Here is a 21,316-nt window from a genome sequence, read left to right as displayed (position 1 = left end):
GGCAAGTGTCTTCACTGACATTTTCAACCTCTCCCTGACCGACTCTGTAATACCTACATGTTTCAAGCAGACCACCAACGTTCCTGTGCCCAAGAAAGCGAGGGTAACTTGTCTAAATGAATACCACCCCGTAGCACTCATGTTGTTAGTCATGAAGTGCTTTGAAAGGCTGGTCATGTCTCACATCAACACCATCATCCCTGAAACCTTAGACCCACTCCAATTCGCATACCGCCTCAACAGATCCACATTTGACGCAATCTCAATCACACTCCACACTGCCCTTTCCCACCTGGACAAAAGGAACATCTATGTGAGAATGCAGTTCATTGACTACAGCTCAGCGTTCAACACCATAGTGCCCACAAAGCTCATCACTAAGCTAAGGACCCTGGGACTAAACACCTACCTCTGCAACTGGATCCTGGACTTCCTGACGGGCCGCCTCCAGGTGGTAAGGGTAGGCAACAACACATTTGCCACAACACGGAGCACCTCAGGGTTTTGTGCTTTGTTCCCTCTTGTTCACCTGTGACTGAGTGGCCAAGCATGACTCCAACACCATCATTAAGTTTGCTGACGACACAACAGTGATACGTCTGATCAACGACAACAACGAGACAGCCTATAGGGAGGAGGTCAACACTGCCAGGACAACAACCTCTCCCTTAATGTGAGCAAGACAAAGGAGCTGATCGTGGGCTACAGGAAAAGGAGGGCCGAACAGGCCCCCATTCACATTGACAGGCTGTAGTGGAGCGGGTCGAGAGTTTCAAGTTCCTTGGTATCCACATCTCCAACAAACTATTATGGTCCAAACACACCAAGACAGTCGTGAAGAGGGCACAACAACACCTTTTCCCCCTCAGGAGACTGAAAAGATTTGGCATGGGTCCCCAGATCCTCAAAAAGTTATATAGCTGTACCATCAAGATAATCCTGACCGGTTGCATCACCGCCTGGTATGGTAACTGCTCGGCATTTGACCGTAAGGCGCTATATACTAGGCAGTGTCAGAGGAACGCCCCAAAAAATTGTCAAAACTCCAGTCACCCAAGCCATAGACTGTTCTCTCTGCTATCGCACAGCAAGCGGCACCGGAGCACCAAGTCTAGGTCCAAAAGGCTTCTTAACAGCTTCTAACCCCAAGCCATAAGAATGCTGAACAATTAATGAAATGGTCACCCAGATTATTTACACTACCCCCCCCCCCCTCCCTTGCTTTTACACTGCTGCTACTCACTGTTGGTTATCTATGCATAGTCAGTTTGCCCCACTTATATGTACAAATGACCTCAACTGACCTGTACCCCCTCACATTGACTCAGTACCGGTATCCCCTGTATATAGCCTCCGTATTGTTATTTTACTGTGTTACTTTTTATTTAAAAAATTACTTTTGTTTATTTAGTCAATATTTTCTTAACTCTATTTCTTGAACTGCATTGTTTTAAGGGCTTGTAAGTAAGCATTACACTTGTTGTACTCGGCGTATGTGACAAATAAAATGTGATTTGATTTGATGGAGTAAGACAGTGTATAACCATCTATTTGCATATCCTACGCTCCAAACAGCCAGAGCAGGTCCAGAGAGACTCGAGGCTCCTTAACTTGGAGTACCCCTTCAAAGCAAATATCTGAAATTCCTTGGTCTTTCCAAATTGTCTGTATTTGCAGGCTTTTTCCACCCCTGCGTATCTTGCTCTGCGGATACACTGAGACACGAGTTCACACACAGACCCCCAATGGATTCCATCTTTGTGGATACACGGATACACAGAGACACTCTCTCTCTCTCTCACACACACACACACACACACACACACACACACACACACACACACACACACACACACACACACACACACACACACACACACACACACACACACACACACGATAGATTCCAGATCAGAGGGGGAATTTATTGCATTCTCTGTTTCGCATCACGTCCCTGGAATGTGGTACTCAGGCTACAGGCCTCATAACCCCGAGCTGATGAATTTGAGGAAGTTTAAGGAGGCATGATGGGATGCAGACTCCGCTGGGGGTGGAGGGGGTTTGACAGAGCGCTTCCGGAGTGGTGCTTGGCGTTAATGATAAGCTGCCCTGTTGCTTAAAGCAGTGTTAGTACAGCTGTGGTGTGTGTGTATGTGAAGCGCATCTGGAGCACATCTTTAGGTTTTTTTCCTGACTGCCCTCTCGCTCTTTTCACTCAAGCAAATGAACAACGATTGCACGATATGCAAGGAAGACAGGGTGAATTAAATAGTTCATTATTGTGGAGAACAGATTAGCTTGATTGATTGGCTTTTGAGAGTTTGGGATGTTTAGAGTTTACACCTGTTTAGAGTTTATTCTTCCCTCCATCTCTTTGTATTTTCACTTGACCTGCTGCCTCTTTGCAGCCAAAGAATAAATTGCGTCGCCACTTACTAGAAAAAAAGAGGCCCTTCGGGATCTTCTAGTCCAGAGATTTTGGCCAGAAAAGCTATGAAAACAATATTTATTTAAAATATGAAAGAATGTTCAAGTTTTTCAGCAGATAATTACTAAACAATGCAGACAATATGGGTTTACACAGGCAGTCCAATTCTGATCTTTTGACCAATCAGTTTAGCTCTTTCTACAATAATTGGGCAAAAGATCAGAACTGGGATGCCTGTGTAAACATGGGCGTAAGGAGAAGACAAGAATCTATTTTATTTTGGAAAGTGGCGGGTTTGTGCAGTGTAGTAATGGAAATAGGGCCCCGAAACATCACTGAAGACACGCATGCACACACATACAGTTGACAGCATAACAGGTTGAATTCATGACATAGTTTACTTTAATTCATGTTGTAGGGATCATCAACTAGATTCAGTTGCGGTTTTAAAAATTATTTAGCGGATGGTCGGAACATAATTACAGATCAATTGTAGACTGTAAATTGACCGCAAGAAGCCCAAACATATCTAATATTTGACTAAAACATAATTTCAAAACTTGCTTACATTTGTATACTATCATGTCTCTATTATATATGGGAATACCTGGGAACAGATTTCCTTAAATTACAATCACTTGGAGCTGATTATTGTTTTTACAGTCTTTTATGTCCAACCATAAAAAAAATGTATTATAATAATAATATTTTAATAATTTTTGGGCTCAAAACTTGGGAGGCCAAATAAAAGCCTGCGGGCCACCAGTTGGGGTACCCTTTTGTAGGAAATGACGACCAAAGAAGTGTAGCCTTGCCTTTTCTGAAACTGTAGTACCCCCTGGAGGACATCATCTCAAACAACCATACTAGTCCCATTGTATCGCTTGCAGCGTCATATCAACTGCAGAGACTGGGTTCTTATGTCTATCAGTGGAGTCTGCTGAGGGGAGGATGGCTCATAATAATGGCTGGAACGGAGCGAATGGAAATGGAAACCATGAGTTTGATACCATTCCACTCCAACCATTATCACGAGCCCGTCCTCCCCAATTAAGGTGCCACCAACCTCTTGTGATGTCTATTGTGTTCTGTTATGAACATTGTTCAATTATACATCAATAATCAGTTGATAGAGAACAAATGTGTAACTACTTGCAACAATTGCACAAAACTACTGTTTAAGATTGATGTAATGTTTTATTACAGGGTTCTTTCTTAAGCGATTTACACACATTAAAGAATAGAAAAAAAAGTTCAAAAATGACATGAAATACTGGGAGCAGTACAGAATGATGGCTAGTTATTGAGATAAGCTCCGGTCATTTGATTTTCATGAATTGTCATTTCATGATGTTATCATGGAGTTTTGTTCATACTTACATGGGCTATTTAAATGCTATACAAATTCTATCACTTTGACAATGGAACCAAAAACAGTCACTAAGCAAGCTGTAGTTTTAACATGTAAAAAAGACAAACTGTTGAAATCTTAGGAAAAATTGAAATACGCCAAAACACGCTCAAAAGCATTTTGATAAAAACGACTCCACCTTCCCCACAGACATTTAATTATTAGTGTCAAGTGTGCAGCTCCTTTATTCCTTAATATGAAAGCAATTTTAAGCATTTCCCTCTAAGGCTATCCAGGTAGTATCAAGATCTGTGCAGCACCTGCTCTGAACTAGGTTGTGTTCATTAGGGGACGCAATAGAAAACCTTTCAAAACGCTTTGCAACAGAATACAAAAATGTGCTTTTCGTATTGGACAGGTCCAGGTAGGCCCTCGCCGTTTTATAACCCTGGTGTCTGTGTAAAAACAAAACAAGCCTGCCTTTCCTGTTTTCTTCTGAGTTGGTCAACGAATGCTGAAGACGCAACTTGGCACACTGAAGGCAGCATTGCATTAATGTTCCAGCAACCATGAGTTTGTTGAATGTGGGAATGGGGGCTCTACTGGTTCTCGGCGGCTTGGTTCTTCCTCTCCTGCCAGTCTTTCTCCCGCAAGCTCAGTTCTGCCTCAGTGAAGGACGCTGGGCCCCAGTTAGTGATTTTCTGAGGCCCCTTCGAACCTGAGAAAACAAATCAGAAAGTTCACTCACATCAGTGCAGACAAAGGAAAGTTCACTCACATCAGTGCAAACAAAGGAAAGTTCACTCACATCAGTGCAAACAAAGGAAAGTTCACTCACATCAGTGCAAACAAAGGAAAGTTCACTCACATCAGTGCAAACAAAGGAAAGTAAATGAGGAAAGGAAGCCACTTTAGATTATTGAGATGCACCCAGAGAGGGTGAACAGAAAAACAACACAACAGAGGAAGAATGAAGAGAGAGTATTGATAAAAGGAGGAAGGTGTACAGTAATATAGTGTTGTGTTACCTGGTTGAACGAGGCGGACTAATCCCTCATGGTGGGCCACTTTATGTTTCCAGGTCCTGGTGTTATTCGCTGCGTCCTCCAGTTTCTGCACTACCTCCTGTGACAAACAAAGAAAATACGATATCAGTTGTTTTTTTGATAGTAAAACAGGACAATCCATGGCTCATCTGTAGAACTCTACTGCCACCTACAATTGTCATCTGGTACTATTTGCTTCACAAGGAACCCACCGTTCTAGCACCCCCTACATGTATAAAATATATGCCATTTAGCAGACGCTTTTATCCAAAGCGACTTACAGTCATTAATGCATACATTCTACGTATGGGTGGTCCCGGGAATCGAACCCACTACCCTGGCGTTACAAGCGCCATGCTCTACCAACTGAGCTACAGAAGGTATTGTTAGGTATTGTTCTAGCACCACAACTCAAGCATCCCTGTTCCAGCTGAACAAAATGAGTCCTACTCCTGAACTAAAAATAATTGAGAATCTTTGTTCAAAGTACATTTTAGTCCAAAAATAGGCCGTGGAATCTATGTCCTGGAAACCGGCCCTAAAACATGCCTCACCTGGTATTGCTCCAGTGCCCCCTGCTTCTCTTTCTCTAGCTGTTCCAGCTGCAGCATGGCAGCCTGCAGGGCATTCTCCTTGGCCGTTCCCTCCTTCCGCAGCTCCTGCTTCTCCACCTCTGTCTCAGAGATGGCCCTCTGCTGGTGGAGGTGGATCTGTTCCAGCTCAGCCCGCTTGATAGCCTCCTCCTCTAGTAACCTGGAGAGAGGTACATTAAGTACAGGGAACAGCCTCCTCCTCTAGTAACCTGGAGAGAGGTACATTAAGTACAGGGAACAGCCTCCTCCTCTAGTAACCTGGAGAGAGGTACATTAAGTACAGGGAACAGCCTCCTCCTCTAGTAACCTGGAGAGAGGTGCATTAAGTACAGGGAACAGCCTCCTCCTCTAGTAACCTGGAGAGAGGTACATTAAGTACAGGGAACAGCCTCCTCCTCTAGTAACCTGGAGAGACATACATTAAGTACAGGGAACAGCCTCCTCCTCTAGTAACCTGGAGAGAGGTACATTAAGTACAGGGAACAGCCTCCTCCTCTAGTAACCTGGAGAGAGGTACATTAAGTACAGGGAACAGCCTCCTCCTCTAGTAACCTGGAGAGAGGTACATTAAGTACAGGGAACAGCCTCCTCCTCTAGTAACCTGGAGAGAGGTGCATTAAGTACAGGGAACAGCCTCCTCCTCTAGTAACCTGGAGAGAGGTACATTAAGTACAGGGAACAGCCTCCTCCTCTAGTAACCTGGAGAGAGGTACATTAAGTACAGGGAACAGCCTCCTCCTCTAGTAACCTGGAGAGAGGTACATTAAGTACAGGGAACAGCCTCCTCCTCTAGTAACCTGGAGAGAGGTGCATTAAGTACAGGGAACAGCCTCCTCCTCTAGTAACCTGGAGAGAGGTACATTAAGTACAGGGAACAGCCTCCTCCTCTAGTAACCTGGAGAGAGGTACATTAAGTACAGGGAACAGCCTCCTCCTCTAGTAACCTGGAGAGAGGTACATTAAGTACAGGGAACAGCCTCCTCCTCTAGTAACCTGGAGAGAGGTACATTAAGTACAGGGAACAGCCTCCTCCTCTAGTAACCTGGAGAGAGGTACATTAAGTACAGGGAACAGCCTCCTCCTCTAGTAACCTGGAGAGAGGTACATTAAGTACAGGGAACAGCCTCCTCCTCTAGTAACCTGGAGAGAGGTACATTAAGTACAGGGAACAGCCTCCTCCTCTAGTAACCTGGAGAGGGGTACTTTAAGTACAGGGAACAGCCTCCTCCTCTAGTAACCTGGAGAGAGGTACATTAAGTACAGGGAACAGTTAGTTCAGAATGTGTAATATACAAACAAAAGGGATATGTTGATTAAATCAATTATATTGCATACATATCCATCCTGGGGGTATACACACATCGCACACCCACACACACACATACAAATTCCCATTGAGAACACAATGTGAAAAGTGCTGAGCCCAGAGAAGCACAAATGTCAGCACAGAGGAAGAAAGGGTTTCTGGATGGGAGGGACTGTTGCCTATGTCTATGTAGGAAACATGTAGATGCCTTGGTGTGTGTGTGTGGCCCCCTTGTGTCTCATTGTATCCACAGAAATGGAATTGTGTGTGTGCGTGTCACCCTCTTCCACATTGACTCACTCCACTTGTCAGACAATTACAGTGACTCTAGTCAGAGAGACAATCAAATCCATCAATTCATCTCAAGAGTGTGCATGTGTGCATATGTACAGTCTGTGCCTGCTGATGTGTCTGTGTGTTGAGCACCGACCGGGCCTGGAGCCTGCGGACCGTCTCCTCGTCCTGCCTGGCACGTTTCTCGTCCTCCAGGGCGTCCTCCAGGCGGTGGTACATGTCCTCCAGCTCATGGACGCGCTGCAGGTACTGCTCCAGCTCACTGGACTTCTGAGCCACCTGCTCCTCCATCTCCTGTCGCACCTGAAGACCGGCAACAAGACAATGTAGAAAGAGCACCACAGTCCACCTGAAGACCAGCAACAAGACAATGTAGAAAGAGCACCACAGTCCACCTGAAGACCAGCAACAAGACAATGTAGAAAGAGCACCACAGTCCACCTGAAGACCGGCAACAAGACAATGTAGAAAGAGCACCACAGTCCACCTGAAGACCGGCAACAAGACAATGTAGAAAGAGCACCACAGTTCACTAAAACTAAATCTATTGGTGCTCTTGGACCTGAGGAGTCAGTGCTTAGTAGGTTGTAGCACTAATAGAAGTGGTTGGTTGGTTAGCAACAAAACCAAAGCGTGCACAGACGGAGTTGGCTTAAGACTGTTGACAACAGGAAAAGTATATTTAGTCTCCAAATGTTTCTTGAAATCATACATTTGCACAATGAGCACTTGTTGTCTCTCAAATATGTTGTTGCAGTTGGTTAGCTAGCTAGCGAATCCGTCAAAACAAGACATGGTATCAATAACGAGATACTTTTGGTCACATAATGTATGTGGACACCTGCTGGTCAACCCTAACTCTGTAAACAAGGGCACCCTCATAGACGTCATCCTGACCAACTGGCCCTCCAAATATACCTCCGCTGTCTTCAACCAGGATCTCAGCGATCACTGCCTCATCGCCTGTATCCGCCACGGAGCCGCAGTCAAACGACCACCCCTCATCACTGTCAAACGCTCCCTAAAACACTTCTGTGAGCAGGCCTTTCTAATCGACCTGGCCCGTGTATCCTGGAAGGACATTGACCTCATCCCGTCAGTTGAGGATGCCTGGTCATTCTTTAAAAGTAACTTCCTCACCATTTTAGATAAGCATGCTCCGTTCAAAAATGCAGAACCAAGAACAGATACAGCCCTTGGTTCACTCCAGACCTGACTGCCCTCGACCAGCACAAAAACATCCTGTGGCGGACTGCAATAGCATCGAATAGCCCCCGTGATATGCAACTGTTCAGGGAAGTCAGGAACCAATACACGCAGTCAGTCAGGAAAGCTAAGGCCAGCTTCTTCAGGCAGAAGTTTGCATCCTGTAGCTCCAACTCCAAAAGTTCTGGGACACTGTGAAGTCCATGGAGAACAAGAGCACCTCCTCCCAGCTGCCCACTGCACTGAGGCTAGGAAACACGGTCTCCACCGATAAATCCATGATTATCGAAAACTTCAATAAGCACTTCTCAACGGCTGGCCATGCCTTCCGCCTGGCTACTCCAACCTCGGCCAACAGCTCCGCCCCCCCGTAGTTCCTCACCCAAGCCTCTCCAGGTTCTCCTTTACCCAGATCCAGATAGCAGATGTTCTGAAAGAGCTGCAAAACCTGGACCCGTACAAATCAGCTGGGCTTGACAATCTGGACCCGCTATTTCTGAAACTATCTGCCACCATTGTCGCAACCCCTATTACCAGCCTGTTCAACCTCTCTTTCATATCGTCTGAGATCCCCAAGGATTGAAAGCTGCCGCAGTCATCCCCCTCTTCAAAGGGGAGACACCCTGGACCCAAACTGCTATAGACCTATATCCATCCTGCCCTGCCTATCTAAGGTCTTCGAAAGCCAAGTCAACAAACAGGTCACTGACCATCTCGAATCCCACCGTACCTTCTCCGCTGTGCAATCTGGTTTCCGAGCCGGTCACGGGTGCACCTCAGCCACACTCAAGGTACTAAATGATATCATAACCGCCATCGATAAAAGACAGTACTGTGCAGCCGTCTTCATCGACCTCGCCAAGGCTTTCGACTCTGTCAATCACCAAATTCTTATCGGCAGACTCAACAGCCTCGGTTTTTCGGATGACTGCCTTGCCTGGTTCACCAATTACTTTGCAGACAGAGTTCAGTGTGTCAAATCAGAGGGCATGCTGTCCGGTCCTCTGGCAGTCTCTATGGGGGTGCCACAGGGTTCAATTCTCGGGCCGACTCTTTTCTCTGTATATATCAATGATGTTGCTCTTGCTGCGGGCGATTCCCTGATCCACCTCTACGCAGACGACACCATTCTATATACTTTCGGCCCGTCATTGGACACTGTGCTATCCAACCTCCAAACGAGCTTCAATGCCATACAGCACTCCTTCCGTGGCCTCCAACTGCTCTTAAACGCGAGTAAAACCAAATGCATGCTTTTCAACCGATCGCTGCCTGCACCCGCATGCCCGACTAGCATCACCACCCTGGATGGTTCCAACCTTGAATATGTGGACATCTATAAGTACCTAGGTGTCTGGCTAGACTGCAAACTCTCCTTCCAGACTCACATCAAACATCTCCAATCAAAAATCAAATCCAGAGTCGGCTTTCTATTCCGCAACAAAGCCTCCTTCACTCACGCTGCCAAGCTTACCCTAGTAAAACTGACTATCCTACCGATCCTCGACTTCGGCGATGTCATCTACAAAATGGCTTCCAACACTCTACTCAGCAAACTGGATGCAGTCTACCACAGTGCCATCCGTTTTGTCACTAAAGCACCTTATACCACCCACCACTGCGACTTGTATGCTCTAGTCGGCTGGCCCTCACTACATATTCGTCGCCAGACCCACTGGCTCCAGGTCATCTACAAGTCCATGCTAGGTAAAGCTCCGCCTTATCTCAGTTCACTGGTCACGATGGCAACACCCATCCGTAGCACGCGCTCCAGCAGGTGTATCTCACTGATCATCCCTAAAGCCAACACCTCATTTGGCCGCCTTTCGTTCCAGTACTCTGCTGCCTGTGACTGGAACGAATTGCAAAAATCGCTGAAGTTGGAGACTTTTATCTCCCTCTCCAACTTCAAACATCAGCTATCCGAGCAGCTAACCGATCACTGCAGCTGTACATAGTCTATAGGTAAATAGCTCACCCTTTTTCACCTACCTCATTCCCATACTGTTTTTATACTGTTTTTATTTATTTACTTTTCTGCTCTTTTGCACACCAATATCTCTACCTGTACATGCCCATCTGATCATTTATCACTCCAGTGTTAATCTGCAAAATTGTATTATTCGCCTACCTCCTCATGCCTTTTGCACACATTGTATATAGACTGCCCATTTTTTTCTACTGTGTTATTGACTTGCTAATTGTTTACTCCATGTGTAACTCTGTGTTGTCTGTTCACACTGCTATGCTTTATCTTGGCCAGGTCGCAGTTGCAAATGAGAACTTGTTCTCAACTAGCCTACCTGGTTAAATAAAGGTGAAATAAAAAAAATAAAAAATAAAAAAAAATTCATTTCAAAATCATTTGCTGCTATAACAGCCTCCACTCTTCTGGAAAGGCTTTCCACTAGATGTTGGAACATGGCTGTGGAGACTTGCTTCCATTCAGCCACAGGTGCATTAGTGAGGTCGGACACTGATGTTGGGCAATTAGGCCTGGCTTGCAGTCGGCTTTCCAATTCATCCCAAAGGTGTTCAATAGAGTTGAGGTCAGGGCTCTGTGCAGGCCAGTCAAGTTCTTCCACACCGTTCTCAACAAACCATTTCTGTATGGACCTCACTTTGTGCACGGGGACATTGTCATGCTGAAACAGGACGGAGCCTTCCCCAAATTGTTGCCACAAAGTTGGAAGCAAAGAATCATCTAGAATTTCATTGTATACTATAGTGTTAAGATTTCCCTTCACTGGATCCAAGGAGCCTAGCCCGAACCATGAAAAACAGCCCCAGAACATTATTCCTCATCCACCAAACTTTACAGTTGGCACTATGCATTGGGGCAGGTAGCGTTCTCCTGGCATCCTCCAAAACCATATTAGTCTGTCAGACTGCCAGATGGTGAAGAGTGATTGATAAGAGAACGCGTTTCCACTGCTCCAGAGTCCAATGGCAGCGAGCTTTACACCACTCTAGCCGACGCTTGGCATTGCGAATGGTGATTTTAGGTTTGTGTGCGGCTGCTCGGCCATGGAAACCCATTCCATGAAGCTCCCGACGAACAGTTCTTGTGTTGACGTTGCTTCCAGAGGCAGTTTGGAACTCGGTAGTGAGTGTTGCAACCAAGGACAGATGATTTTTACACACTTTAACACTCAGCGGTGATGTTCTGTGAGCTAGAGTGGCCTACCACTTCGAAGCTGAGCCGTTGTCGATCCTAGACGTTTCCACTTCACAATAAGAGCACTTACAGTTGTCCGGAGCAGTTCTAGCAGGGCAGACATTTGATGAACTAAATTGTTGTAAAGGTGGCATCCTATGACGGTGCCACGTTGAAAGTCACTGAGCTCTTCAGTATGGGCCATTCTACTGCCAATGTTTGTCTATGGAGATTGTGAGGATGTGTGCTCAATTTTATACTCCTGTCAGCAACAGGTGTGGCTGAAATAGCCCGAATCCACTAATTTGAAGGAGTGTCCACATACTTTTGTTTATATAGTGTAAAACGGGCTGAAACGAGCCACCTACGATTCCCCACATGGCAGCTTATTGTCCTTGTTGCCAGCTATTTGACCTTTCGGTGATGCACGTTGTCAGCCAAGCAGTCTATTTAACTCACGTATTGAATCTAATATGGCTGAACTATCCCTTTAATATAACTAACTTAACCCATTGCGTCTTCTCTTTCACATATTTATTGGAGACCCATTGTAACCACTCATTTGAATTTAGTATCCTTTGCCCACTAACTTCCTACCATTCAGTCCTACCCTTCAGGCTATGAAAATGAATTATGTGATGATTGGAAACACTTGCCATCGCTAATGCTAATCTGTAAACGTTCCCTTCTTTTTTTTAATACATATAACAAAGAAAAGAGGAAGCGACCCTTCTGGATACTTCCTGAAACAGAGCAGACATTGGCCTGAGATCATGAAATAATGTAACACCTTATTAAGCTGAGAGAAATCAAATGTGAAACCTTATTGATGGCAGTCCTATGAACGGAGGATGACATTTATAATGTGTGTCAGTAGGATGTGTGGAATAAATGTCAAAGGTTATGAGCTTAAGGGGTATAGATGGGAGGATGAAAGAACTAGAAAGTTGCAATCATTTTCATGGACCCAAGAATTTACTGAATAAATTAAGAAAACCTGCTGAACGAGCTGAATCAGTGGTTAGGGACAACTTCTACCTACTCAATGAAGTCTCACCTGGTGCAGGGCAACTTCTACCTACTCAATGAAGTCTCACAGGGTGCAGGACAACTTCTACCTACTCAATGAAGTCTCACAGGGTGCAGGACAACTTCTACCTACTCAATGAAGTCTCACATGGTGCAGGACAACTTCTACCTACTCAATGAAGTCTCACAGGGTGCAGGACAACTTCTACCTACTCAATGAAGTCTCACAGGGTGCAGGACAACTTCTACCTACTCAATGAAGTCTCACAGGGTGCAGGACAACTTCTACCTACTCAGTGAAGTCTCACATGGTGCAGGACAACTTCTACCTACTCAGTGAAGTCTCACATGGTGCAGGACAACTTCTACCTACTCAATGAAGTCTCACAGGGTGCAGGACAACTTCTACCTACTCAATGAAGTCTCACAGGGTGCAGGACAACTTCTACCTACTCAATGAAGTCTCACAGGGTGCAGGACAACTTCTACCTACTCAATGAAGTCTCACAGGGTGCAGGACAACTTCTACCTACTCAATGAAGTCTCACAGGGTGCAGGACAACTTCTACCTACTCAATGAAGTCTCACCTGGTGCAGGACAACTTCTACCTACTCAATGAAGTCTCACAGGGTGCAGGACAACTTCTACCTACTCAATGAAGTCTCACAGGGTGCAGGACAACTTCTACCTAGTCAATGAAGTCTCACAGGGTGCAGGACAACTTCTACCTACTCAATGAAGTCTCACAGGGTGCAGGACAACTTCTACCTACTCAATGAAGTCTCACAGGGTGCAGGACAACTTCTACCTACTCAATGAAGTCTCACAGGGTGCAGGACAACTTCTACCTACTCAATGAAGTCTCACCTGGTGCAGGACAACTTCTACCTACTCAATGAAGTCTCACAGGGTGCAGGACAACTTCTACCTACTCAATGAAGTCTCACATGGTGCAGGACAACTTCTACCTACTCAATGAAGTCTCACAGGGTGCAGGACAACTTCTACCTACTCAATGAAGTCTCACAGGGTGCAGGACAACTTCTACCTACTCAATGAAGTCTCACAGGGTGCAGGACAACTTCTACCTACTCAGTGAAGTCTCACAGGGTGCAGGACAACTTCTACCTACTCAATGAAGTCGCACAGGGTGCAGGACAACTTCTACCTACTCAATGAAGTCTCACAGGGTGCAGGACAACTTCTACCTACTCAATGAAGTCTCACAGGGTGCAGGACAACTTCTACCTACCCATTGAAGTCTCACAGGGTGCAGGACAACTTCTACCTACCCATTGAAGTCTCACAGGGTGCAGGACAACTTCTACCTACCCATTGAAGTCTCACAGGGTGTAGTGTGTATCTGTAATTCTGAAGTAGCCAGTGTAAGGAAACATTTGCCAACTAAAAGTGTAAGGGGGAAATTTTGTTAAAGTCAATTAAGTAGCCGGCCACATAAGGGGTAGTAGTCAGCGGTGGGTGTAGTTTACAGTAGAAACATATTCTCCTTTGACCGCTAAATTGTGAGTAGCTAGGTAGGTACCATTTTCTCCCTCTCCAGGTCCATCCTGTAGCGATCCTGTTGTTCAGTCTGGGTCTGCAGGAGTCTCCTCTCCTCCTCCGCCGCATTGGCCGCTGCCTCCTCTAGTTTCTGAACAATAGCAGAGGGGACAGTCGTTACATAATTGAAGACAGATACACAATCTTCTCTCCGTCAAAATTGACTGCGTTTCTGATTTAAAATCACTTCCTGAATTGAAAATTAAATCTACCCAGTGCAATGCATTAACTAAATTCTTAACCTAAGTTAATGGATATGCGGCTTTGTAAACAAAACTATCTGAAAAGCTCCTAAAGAGGAAGCAAGCACAGCACTGACGTCTGACTTGGCGTCATCACAGCAGAAACAAACGTATTGTAAAGATTTCCCAATGTCATCTTGTGCTGACAATGCATAGAACGTAATATATCTTAGTGAGTTGTATCATTTTTTTCTTTCTAAATGAGCGATTTTTACTCAACTTTTGTTTAGAAGGGGCATTATTTAGTTGGTACATCCATTTTTTGACTTGTGAATTAATTATATGTACACAGTGACTATTGAAAAAACAAATACATAGATGCGTAATGAGCTTAGTTCAACTGTAATACCCCCCCCATCAGACCCCATAATCTAAGTTTGTTTTACTCCATTGTTTGTAAACAATGTAAATGTAAATCGAAATTGTGTGCAGACTCAAAACATTGTTAAAACCATAATTTTGATCTCACAGATGGTCAGTCCCTGCATCCATAGCTGTCTATGAATTTGAGAGTGGTTACATTTCTACAGCCCCATAGCTCAGGTGTTTGCCAACACAGTGGCAGGGTCATTTTTGTTATTGTTTGAAATGCAGATTTCCCCTTGGTTGTTAATCGGTGATTCCTCTAACATTTGTCTCTTTCCATGCAGCTGTGACTTGTCATTTGACCTTTCTCATTCGTTACTCACTCACCATGGCAGGTTAGTGTGAAGTGACCAGCCAATTACAGTGGCTATTGTGTACACGTGAATCCAAGGCTAAAAGGTTTAAAGAGGGTTGACCTCAATCTCCAGTCCTGTGTGTATCAGAGAGTACGAGAGACAGGGACTTGTTGCACCTCAATGGGAGAATGTCTAAACATTCATTGTGCCTCTACTCCTCGATGCATAATGAAAGAACAACAAAGAGAGATTGTTTCCTCAGGAAATCCAATGATTGTCCACGGCTACAATATATGTGTTACATTGGACAATAAAGTTGTATTGTAAGTCTCGTGTGAGTTTGTCCAAATGAATTGTCAAAGGTCTCATCTATAAGAGCTCAGCTACAATGGGTATTGAGGACAGGCACTGGTATTGAAATGTACAGCACAATCTCTCTACCAATCTCTACAGCGTGAATAAAATAAAATACATTGTTAGAACTATAAGAGTGAAATGCAATGACCACATAAGACAACATTTATGAATGTTATTTCACTCATAACTGGAACTGCCTTGATAGTATAATCAGCTCAATAGGAGAATATTGTCACTATGTATTCCATGTTTGTTTGCTGATGAGTGAAATGTGGAAACATCACATTTAAGTGACATTTCATCCATAATTAGAGACCCAACTGAGCAACGATAATTGTATTTATACTGTCAAACTGCATCAGAAGGCCAGACTAAAGAACTTAAATCAGGATTAAGAGGTACTGTACAATTTAATCACGATTAAGATAGGTACTGTAGCTGCAAAAACGAGTTAAATAGAAGTGACAGCGCAAGACAGGGTAAGTTGAGCTGCTGGACAGGATAAGGTGAGCTGCTGGACAGGATACGGTGAGCTGCTGGACAGGATAAGGTGAGCTGCTGGACAGGGTAAGTTGAGCTGCTGGACAGGATAAGGTGAGCTGCTGGACAGGATACGGTGAGCTGCTGGACAGGATAAGGTGAGCTGCTGGACAGGATAAGGTGAGCTGCTGGACAGGGTAAGTTGAGCTGCTGGACAGGATAAGGTGAGCTGCTGGACAGGATAAGTTGAGCTGCTGGACAGGATAAGGTGAGCTGCTGGACAGGGTAAGTTGAGCTGCTGGACAGGATAAGGTGAGCTGCTGGACAGGGTTAGTTGAGCTGCTGGACAGGATAAGTTGAGCTGCTGGACAGGATACGGTGAGCTGCGGGACAGGATAAGGTGAGCTGCTGGACAGGATGAGTTGAGCTGCTGGACAGGATAAGGTGAGCTGCTGGACAGGATAAGGTGAGCTGCTGGACAGGATAAGGTGAGCTGCTGGACAGGATAAGGTGAGCTGCTGGACAGGATAAGGTGAGCTGCGGGACAGGATAAGGTGAGCTGCGGGACAGGATAAGGTGAGCTGCGGGACAGGATAAGGTGAGCTGCTGGACAGGATGAGTTGAGCTGAGGGACAGGATGAGTTGAGCTGAGGGACAGGGGTGGCCTGAGCTGAGGGACAGGGGTGAGCTGAGCTGAGGGACAGGGGTGAGCTGAGCTGAGGGACAGGGGTGAGCTGAGCTGAGGGACAGGGGTGAGCTGAGCTGAGGGACAGGGTAAGTTAAGTTGCCTACACATAATTAAATTTGACCCCTACCTTTTAAAACCATGTCTAGCTTTATTTCCCAAACTAGTCTACCTAATCACAACTGCTTTCTTGTCTTTTAATAATTTTAATCATCTTTCAGGCTTAACACCTACCAAACACTTTGTACTTTTTAGTCGCTGGGATATGAGGTAACAGGGCCTTGCATTACGCCTGGGCTCAACTTACCCCATGGCCATTGGCTCAACTTACCCCATGGCCATTGGCTCAACTTACCCCATGGCCATTGGCTCAACTTACCCCATGGCCATTGGCTCAACTTACCCCATTGCCATTGGCTCAAATTACCCCAAGGGAAACATTTGTACTATTTTAGCACACAGCTAAATGGATGCACTTTCATGCTAGGTTTATGACCTCATATTTAAGCTAGAGACACCAAATGATGTAAAGCACCTTCAGAAATTATTCACACTCCTTGACCTCTTCCACATTTTGTTTTGTTGCAGCCTGAATTTTAAATTGATTAAATTGGGTGTTTTTTTGTCACTGGCCAACACACAATAGCCCATTATGTCAAAGTGGAATCAGGTTTTTTGAAAATGTTACAAATTCATTAAAAACGAAACGCTGAAATATCTTTGAGTCAATAATTATTCAACCACTTTGTTGTGGCAAGCCTAAATAAGTTCAGGAGTAGAAATGTACTTAACAAGTGACATAATAAGTTACATGGACTCACTCTGTGTACAATAAGAGTGTTCAACATGATTTATGAATGACTACCTCATCTCTGTACCACACACATAAAGTTACCTGACATTGAATATCCCTTTGAGCATGAAGTTAGTAGTTACACTTTGGATGGTGTGTCAACACACCCAGTCACTAGAAAGACACAGGAATCCTTCCCAACTCAGTTGTAAGTGAGGAAGGAAACCGCTCAGGGATTTCACCATGAGGCCAATGTTACAGAATTGAATGGCTGTGATAGGAGAAAATTGTGGCTGGATCAAAACCATTGTAGTTACTTTACAATACTAAACTGACAGAGTAAAAAGAAGGAAGCCCGTACATCATAAAATATATTCCAAAACATGCATCCTGTTTGCAACAAGGCACTAAATGAATACTGCAGAAAATGTGGCAAAGCAATTCACATTTTGTGCTGAATACAAAGTTTTCTTTTGGGGGCAAATCCAATATAACACATTACTGAGTACCACTCTCCATATTTTGAAGCATAGCGGTGGCTGCATCATGTTCTGAGTATGCTTGTTATTGTTGAGAACTGTGGAGTTTTTCAGGATGAAAAGAAAAGAACGTAATGGCGCTAAGCACAGGCAAAATCCTAGAGGTAAACTTTGTTAAGTTTGCTTTGCAACAGACACTGAGCGATGAATTCACTTTTCAGCAGGACAATAACCTAAAACACAAGGCCAAATCTACACTGGAGTTGCTTACCAAGAAGACAGTGAATGTTCCTGAGTGGCCAAGTTATAGTTTTCACTTTCACATCTATGGCAAGACCTGAAAATGGTTGTCCAGCAATGATACACAACCAACTAGACAGAGCTTGAATATTTTTTGGGGGAATAATGGGCAAATGTTACACAATCCAGGTGTGGAAAGCTCTTAAGAGATTTATCCAGAAAGAATTACAGCTATAATCACTGCTCTACAAAGTATTGACTCAGGTGTGTGAATACTTAAATTAGATATTTCTGTATTTCAGTTTTAACAAATGAGCAAAAACAGGTTTTCACAATGTCATTATGTGTAGATGGATGAGAAAAATATATATTTAATACATTTTAAATGCAGGTTGTAACACAACAAAATGTGGCATAAGTCAAGGGGTATGAATATGTTCCGGGATTCATCCAATGGCATTGAGGAATACACCACCTCAGTCATAGTCTTCATCAGTAAGTGCATTGATGACATCGTCCCCACAGTGACTGTACGTACATACCCCAACCAGAAGCCATGGATTACAGGCAACATCCGCATCGAGCTAAAGTCTAGAGCTGCCGCTTTCAAGGAGCGGGAGACTAATCCGGACGCTTATAAGAACTCCCGCTATGCCCTCAGACGAACCATCAAACAAGCAAAGCATCAATACAGGATTAAGATTGAATCATACTATACCGGCTCTGACGCTCGTCGGATGTGGCAGGGCTTGAAAACGATTACGGACCACAAAGGGAAACCCAGATGCGAGCTGCCCAGTTACGCGAGCCTACCAGACAAGCTAAATGCCTTTTATGCTCACTTTGAGGCAAGCAAAACTGAAGCAAGCACGAGATCACCAGCTGTTCTGGATGACTGTGTGATAACGCTCTCGGTAGCCGATGTGAGCAAGACCTTTAAACAGGTCAACATTCACAAAGCTGCTGGGCCAGACAGATTACCAGAATGAGGCGGCCTATAGGGAGAAGGTCAGAGAACTGACAGTGTGGTGCCAGGACAACAACCTCTCCCTCAATGTGAGCAAGACAAAGGAGCTGATCATGGACTACAGGAAAAGGCGGGCCGAACAGGCCCCCATTAACATCGACAGGGCTGTAGTGGAGCGGGTCGAGAGTTTCATGTTCCTTGGTGTCCACATCACCAATGAACTATCATGGTCCAAACACACAAAGACAGTTGTGAAGAGGGCACAACAAAACATTTTCCCCCTCAGGAGACTGAAAAGATTTGGCATGGGCCCCAGATCCTCAAAAGGTTCTACAGCTGCACCATCGAGAGCATTCTGGCCGGTTGCAATACCACCTGGTAGGGCAACTGCTCGGCATCTGACCGTAAGGCACTACAGAGGGTGGTGCGAATGGCCCAGTACATGGCCAAGCTTCCTGCCATCCTGGACATACAGTTGGAAGTTTACGTACACTTAGGTTGGAGTCATTAAAACTCGTTTTTTCAACCACTCCACAAATTTCTTGCCAACAAACTATAGTTTTGGCAAGTCGGTTAGGACTACTTTGTGCATGACACAACTCATTTTTACAACAATTGTTTACAGACAGATTATTTCACTTATAATTCACTGTATCACAATTCCAGTGGGTCAGAAGTTTACATACACTAGGTTGACTGTGCCTTTAAACAGCTTGGAAATTCCAGAAAATTATGTCATAGCTTTAGAAGCTTCTGATAGGCAAATTGACATAATTTGAGTCAATTGGAGGTGTACCTGTGGATGTATTTCAAGGCCTACCTTCAAACTCAGTGCCTGTGCTTCACATCATGGGAAAATCAAAAGAAATCAGCCAAGACCAACAGAAAGAAATTGTAGACCTCCACATGTCTTCTTCATCCTTGGGAGCAATTTCCAAATAACTGAAGGTACCACGTTCATCTGTACAAACAATAGTACGCATGTATAAACACCATGGGACCACACAGCCGTCATACCGCTCTGGAAGGAGACGCGTTCTTTAGTGCAAAAATTGCAAATTAATCCCAGAACAGCAAAGGACCGTGTGAAGATGCTGGAGGAAACAGGTACAAAAGTATCTATATCCACAGTAAAACGAGTCCTATATCGACGTAACCTGAAAGGCTGCTCAGTAAGGAAGAAGCCACTGCTCCAAAACTGCCATAAAAAAGCCAGACTACGGTTTGCAACTGCACAAGGGGACAATGGTCATACTGTTTGGAGAAATGTCCTCTGGTCTGAAGAAACAAAAATAGAACTCTTTGGCTATAATGACCATTGTTATGTTTGGAGGAAAAAGGGGGATGCTTGCAAGCCGAAGAACACCATCCCAACTGTGAAGCATGGGGGTGGCAGCATCATGTTGTAGGGGTGCTTTGCTGCAGGAGGGACTGGTGCGCTTCACAAAATACATGGCATCATGGGGCAGGGCAATTACGTGGATATATTGAAGCAACATCTCAAGACATCTGTCAGGAAGTTAATGCTTGGTCGCAAATGGGACTTCCAAATGGATAATGTCCCCAAGCATAATTCCAAAGTTGTGGCAAAATGGCTTAAGGACAACAAAGTCAAGGTATTGGAGTGGCCATCAGAAAGTCCTGACCTGAAACCTATAGACAATTTTGGGGCAGAACTGAAAAAGTGTGTGCGAGGAAGGAGGCCTACAACTTGACTCAGTTACACCAGCTCTGTCAGGAGGAATGGGCCAAATTTCACCCAACTTATTGTGGGAAGCTTGTGGAAAGCTACCCGCAACGTTTGACCCAAGTTAAACAATTTAAAGGCAATGCTACCAAATACTAATTGAAATAAAAGTTGAAATAAATCATTCTCTCTACTATTGTTCTGACATTTCACATTCTTAAAATAAAGTGGTGATCCTAACTGACCTAAGACAGGGAATATTTACCATGACTAAATGTCAGGAATTGTTTAAAACAGTTTAAATGTATTTGGCTAAGGTGTATGTAAACTTCCGACTTCAACTGTATATAATAGGCGGTGTCAGAGGAAAGCCCATAAAATTGTCAGAGACTCCAGTCACCCAAGTCATAGACTGTTTTCTCTGCTACCGCAAGGCAAGCGGTACCGGAGCGCCATGTCGAGGATCAAAAGAGTAAGACTGCTGAACAATTCATAAAAATCGCCACCGGACAATTTACATTGACACACACCACCCCCAATGTAAAGTCTACACTTGTTGTATTTGCATGTGGCAAATGAAGTTTGATTTGATCAATACTTTCTGAAGGCACTGTATCGAACAATTTTAAAATCATCTACTTTGGTTTATTTACAAGCATCACGAAAAATACATTTGACTTGGTGAAAATATTTTTAGTGGACCACTTTTTCACGTGTTTTTTTCCTTCACAGACCTCTTCCTAAATATTTGGT

At 44.5% G+C, this 21,316-nt stretch overlaps 1 protein-coding gene and 2 long non-coding RNA genes across 14 annotated transcripts in view; 1 reads left to right on the top strand and 2 right to left on the bottom strand.

Moving 5' to 3' along the window:
- Window positions 1-3,605: 3,605 nt before the first annotated feature.
- Window positions 3,606-21,316, bottom strand: part of LOC118359361 (switch-associated protein 70-like) — a 34,830-nt gene continuing 17,119 nt past the window's right edge. Inside the window, exons 8-12 of the mRNA XM_035737904.2 lie at window positions 13,955-14,062; window positions 7,155-7,321; window positions 5,380-5,578; window positions 4,808-4,904; window positions 3,606-4,497 (exon numbers count right to left, since the gene is read on the bottom strand). Of these exons, the coding sequence (XP_035593797.1) occupies window positions 4,379-4,497; window positions 4,808-4,904; window positions 5,380-5,578; window positions 7,155-7,321; window positions 13,955-14,062 (690 nt within the window). The 3' untranslated portion in view covers window positions 3,606-4,378. The remainder of the gene's footprint in view (window positions 4,498-4,807; window positions 4,905-5,379; window positions 5,579-7,154; window positions 7,322-13,954; window positions 14,063-21,316) is intronic.
- LOC127912076 (uncharacterized) lies at window positions 5,587-6,404 on the top strand. 2 transcript variants are annotated; one of them, XR_008080511.1, is made up of 4 exons: window positions 5,587-5,735; window positions 5,883-6,029; window positions 6,079-6,225; window positions 6,275-6,404. It is a non-coding gene; the product is annotated as an uncharacterized LOC127912076 (long non-coding RNA). The 2 variants fall into 2 exon arrangements; XR_008080512.1 differs by having other exon boundaries at window positions 5,785-6,029.
- On the bottom strand, window positions 8,862-13,941 carry LOC127912077 (uncharacterized). 11 transcript variants are annotated; one of them, XR_008080518.1, is made up of 6 exons: window positions 13,580-13,941; window positions 13,319-13,539; window positions 13,119-13,278; window positions 12,780-12,998; window positions 12,580-12,699; window positions 12,464-12,539 (listed from the first exon to the last, which is right to left on the bottom strand). It is a non-coding gene; the product is annotated as an uncharacterized LOC127912077 (long non-coding RNA). The 11 variants fall into 11 exon arrangements; XR_008080515.1 differs by adding an exon at window positions 8,862-12,438 and having other exon boundaries at window positions 12,519-12,998; XR_008080519.1 differs by lacking the exons at window positions 12,464-12,539; window positions 12,580-12,699 and adding an exon at window positions 8,862-12,438 and having other exon boundaries at window positions 12,759-12,998.

The sequence above is a fragment of the Oncorhynchus keta genome, chromosome 26, assembly GCF_023373465.1.
Source record: "Oncorhynchus keta strain PuntledgeMale-10-30-2019 chromosome 26, Oket_V2, whole genome shotgun sequence".
NCBI classification, from domain to species: Eukaryota; Metazoa; Chordata; class Actinopteri; order Salmoniformes; family Salmonidae; genus Oncorhynchus; species Oncorhynchus keta.
This window is presented reverse-complemented; position numbering and strand designations above follow the sequence as displayed.